The 4,197-nt window shown below is 53.3% G+C and overlaps 1 protein-coding gene across 1 annotated transcript; it reads left to right on the plus strand.

The window, feature by feature from the left end:
• Positions 1–1,721: 1,721 nt before the first annotated feature.
• On the plus strand, positions 1,722–2,057 carry PG985_004980 (uncharacterized protein; the record flags this gene model as incomplete). The annotated part of the gene is made up of 1 exon (XM_066824749.1): positions 1,722–2,057. The coding sequence occupies one exon, from the start codon at positions 1,722–1,724 to the stop codon at positions 2,055–2,057; it is 336 nt and encodes a 111-aa protein (XP_066687909.1).
• Positions 2,058–4,197: the final 2,140 nt, after the last annotated feature.

Here is a 4,197-nt window from a genome sequence, read left to right on the forward strand (position 1 = left end):
CAGTTCAGAAAACCGGTCAGCAAGTCGACGGTCCATCGTATCTGCGTACATCCCGCGTGCTCTAGTAACTCCGGATAGGTAGTCGCCCGTGTTGCTTCTCTCAAATGGCACAGGATGCATTGGCAGAGGTGCAGGAGGTGCCAGTTGGGGATGTGCGATTCGTCGGTAGTCGTCATTCATATGATGGCCTGCTGAATTGCCGATACCAATGATGTCGCCATAACCACCGTTGTAGTCGTCGTCGGGTTCTTCGTACGGGTCGCTGCGCCGTTCTGGTCTGTGACGCCTCGAGCGATGCCCCTCGTGCTCCCGTGGCCGCCTTGAGCGTCGGCTATGACTCGACGAATGCCCTGATCGAACATCGCGGGTCGCGACAATTCCTCTTTCCACTCTTTCCACAGCCCGTTCGTGGTTATCGTCGTGGTCGTGGTCGTGGGCTACGCGAGCACGAGGCGGGCGGTTGTGGCCCGATCGATCTGGTTCATTCCTGTCATAGTTGAACCAGGGACACTCGCAAGTTTTCCAAGGAGCTCCACATATCATACAAAACTCCGATTTGCAGCGGCTAAAACACTGTGTTAGGAGAGGTGAACTTCGAGAAGAGATGCGCTGCCAACGTACCATGTCATGTGATTGCAACCCTCTTCCAACTCAACCAAGAAATTGCAGTTGTAGCATCGTTGCCAGCCTCTTTCTTTCGCTTGCCGGAGGATTGCTTGGGTAGCTTCGTCGTTGGGACAATCTTGAGACTTATGCCATTTCCCTTGACAAACGCAGCACACTTCGGTCTTGCAGTTGCCACACCTGGCCTTTCTGCGGCCGTCTTTCAATTTCTCGATACGATTCGGCTTGATCCATTCTGCGCAAGCCGGCCGCGGGCAGTATATACGGTTATGTGTAGAGTACTCGGCGAACTTCTGGTTCCATAGTCTTTTGAAGTGGTTATCGAACAGGCGATCGACGTGTTTAAGCGATATGTGATCATCAGTGCAGCATTTGGGCGGCATTTGCTGCGGATCTTTGGTAGAAAGCCGAAACTTGCGTTTTAGGCATGAATGGCACATGCGATGACCACACATTAGCTTGGCTGTTTTCCGCGAAGGCAGGTCGTCATCGAGACACGCGACGCATTCAACACTGATCATGAGTCAATTGCACTGTTCATGGTGAAGGGTTGTAGAGAAAAGACGTACAGCTTGGTGGGTTTGCTCCCCCGGTGTGATGCGGCTGAGGAGCCAAAGAAGCTGCCAAGTATAGTGGAATTTGAGCGTCTGGATGAGGCATGACTCTGAGAGGAGTACGTAGTTTGAGACCTCGTCAGCGATCGCCTGGGTGAGTAGTAGACTGGACCTGATTCGTATACCTTCTTCATCGCACTTAAATGTATCATTGTCAGCTCTTGCTAAGAGAAAGAAAACATTGACGGGTGCAAATACCGTTTGGCAGAGGAAGCTGGCCTTATTTCGCCATGACGGTCTCGATGCCGATGATGGCGCTGAGAGACAGCCTTCGAGGGTGAGTGATGCTTATGGCGTCGTTTCTGAAGGACCTTTCCACCATGAGCTGATTCGGCAACCCGCGGTCTCGCATCACTTGCATCGCTCGCGTCGCTCGAAGCGCTGTCGACTTCGTGAATGACCGGCTCCTTGGCCTTGCGCCCCCTTTCATGTCCATGTCCATGTCGTCGGCTGCTTGAAGCTTTCGGGTCTGGTTTAATTTGAATGGCTTCCTTTTCACGCCGGCGACGCCTGGCCTGCTCCTCCGCAGTCTCGGGTGCGGGCGAGTCTTCTTCTGAACTATCACTTGAAGAATCTTCTTCACTTTCAGACGAGCTGCTCGATGCGCTTTTCGACTCGGACGCTGACCGCTCCTCATGGGCCGATCTCGGCGTAGCAATGCCGGAATCGACAGACTCGCTTCCAGATGCGCTCTTGGAGGCGCTTTCACTCTCCGAGCTTGATACCGACAACGACCTGGACCTTGTTTTCGTACTCGACTCCTCCTCCGAGCTTGTCCCAGATGTTGATGCAGACCTCGACCGCACACGTGAACTCTGACCACGACGAGGGTCACTCTGTCTGTGAGCCATTGGTTCCTTACCATCTCGGCGAGACGCAGCAGCGGGCTCACGGCGTTGGCCCCGCGAAGGCAGGGACTCGCGGGTGCGCATTTTCTCAGGAGCTCTGCGTGAACTCAGGACAGCTTGGTCAAAGTGGTATCTGTCGGCGGTCTGTATATCGTCGCGAAACCGCGGTGGTGGATAAGGCAGCGAATAGTCAATAGGCTCCTGGTGTCCCGCCCAGGTGTCCAATCCAGCCAACGAATGGTGCTGACGCTGGTGCCGCTGGTTGGTGGCTACATGCTGCATGTATGCCATTCGCCAGAAGGTGGCATGTGCCCGCCCCGACAAGGAAGGATTCGCAGAGGACCACTCGAGAAGGTCGCAACGCACCGGCTCCCAAGGCGCAGGACGATGCAAAAGCCGATGGAAATGCGAGCGGAGTCGACAGCTGTAAGAGTCTGAGTGGCCAGCGAATCTGCCACCAATGCGATGCGGTTCAGCTCTGATTGGAGTGAAGCTGGCCCGGTGCAGAGCTGGGAGCCGTTGGGCAGGGAAGGCAAGACAAGACGACGACAGCCGAGGGAAAACGCACACAACTGTTTATTTGTTGGATTTCAATTGACTTCTTGTATTTTCATAAGGCCAAAACAAAATAATGATCCTGGAAGAAGAGAAGATAGCCAACCCTTTGGTCTCCGTGACCGCTCTTACCGTTGGTTCATTCGTTGCCTCTGGATCTCAGGTCCAGTCACTCAGGCGCAGGTCAATGGGGAATGTTCCAGGACGATTTGCGCTAATCGAAGAGGGCCCCCCTGTAGCCAGCAATTAAGTGGCTCGCAACGAATGCTGATTAGGTCCCGTAGGGCCGTAGGCGGAGAATATTTGTTCGCAAAGGAGGGGTAAAGTACCCTCCGTAGGCTGTACATCTGGTAGGGATTGGTGAGCTTCTATGCAAGCCCTGTTCATGAGTTATGAGTTACCTAGAAGCGTTACTAGCAGAGTCGGACCCAAAGCTACTAAATACTTGTCAATCCAATTCTGGCCTCTGGTTCGCTGCATAGGACCACCAAAAAGCTCCTCTGCCTCATCGTTCCACCTCACAACCAAGACTGGATCCGTTTCCAACGAAGTCGCCGAGATGTTTCGAACCTTGGTGCATCACAGACAAAATGCACGCAAAAGTAGCATGATCAGCTCGTGTTACACGTAGGCAATGGTCCAGCTTCCCTTCCCAGAGCAAGTGACCCGTGTAGGCAGAAAAGGAGGTGGTTGGAAGTTGCACCTTTTTTGGACGGACCAGCCAGCCCAGCCCCATCCCATCACGAGCCCGACAGAAGACGACACCTCTAGATCGATCTACTGCTCATAACGCACATGTATCAGACCCAACCCACATTTTGATACCTCACATCTCACCATGTACTAAGCTGCAATGGCCTGCAATGAGCCGTGTTGGCTTCAATGATGCAGAAGTGTAGAAGTATGTTGCTGGGACTGTGCCTGATTCTGCTGGATGATTACGTCAGTTGCAAAGTGTCGAACGGCATCCGTATCGGTAAGGATATCGGTACAGAGACTATTCACCAAGCCATGCCATACCAGGCTATCCTCACTATTGACTCTCCATCGTGATACTCGTGGCTCCAGTAAGCTCTCATACGCCTGTCCTGTGGCTCAAATCGCCCTATGACAGCAGCAAGCAGCACGTCGTAAGTTAGTGCTTCCTAGGATCTACCATTAGCATTAGCGGCCTGACAAGGCGGCATTGTCGACTTGGCAGATGGGCATCATCGGCAGCCGTCCGACCTCTGGTATCTGGAGCCTTGCGGTGTTCAAGTCCCCATTTTCACGGCTCCTTCCATCTTCGTTTCTCTCCACACCTGGTGGCAGAACCCAAAGCCTCACTCCAGCGCCTTCTTCCCAAGCGCAAGTCTACCCGGAAGAGTGTCTGCATCGCACGCCGGCACCCCCCAGCTTTCCCGTCTCTTTTCGTCTCTTTTCCGTACCGGGTAGAATAGTTGTCTACGCATATACATGCAGCAAAGCAAGTGCCCCTCCTATCATATATTCTCTCGTCAAACCATACTCTTGCTTCAAATCACGAACGAGACCAAAAGGTAAAACTACCCGATTAC

This window comes from Apiospora marii, assembly GCF_038362585.1.
Source record: "Apiospora marii strain CBS 49790 chromosome Unknown utg000003l_segment0_segment0, whole genome shotgun sequence".
In the NCBI taxonomy this organism is placed as follows: Eukaryota; Fungi; Ascomycota; class Sordariomycetes; order Amphisphaeriales; family Apiosporaceae; genus Apiospora; species Apiospora marii.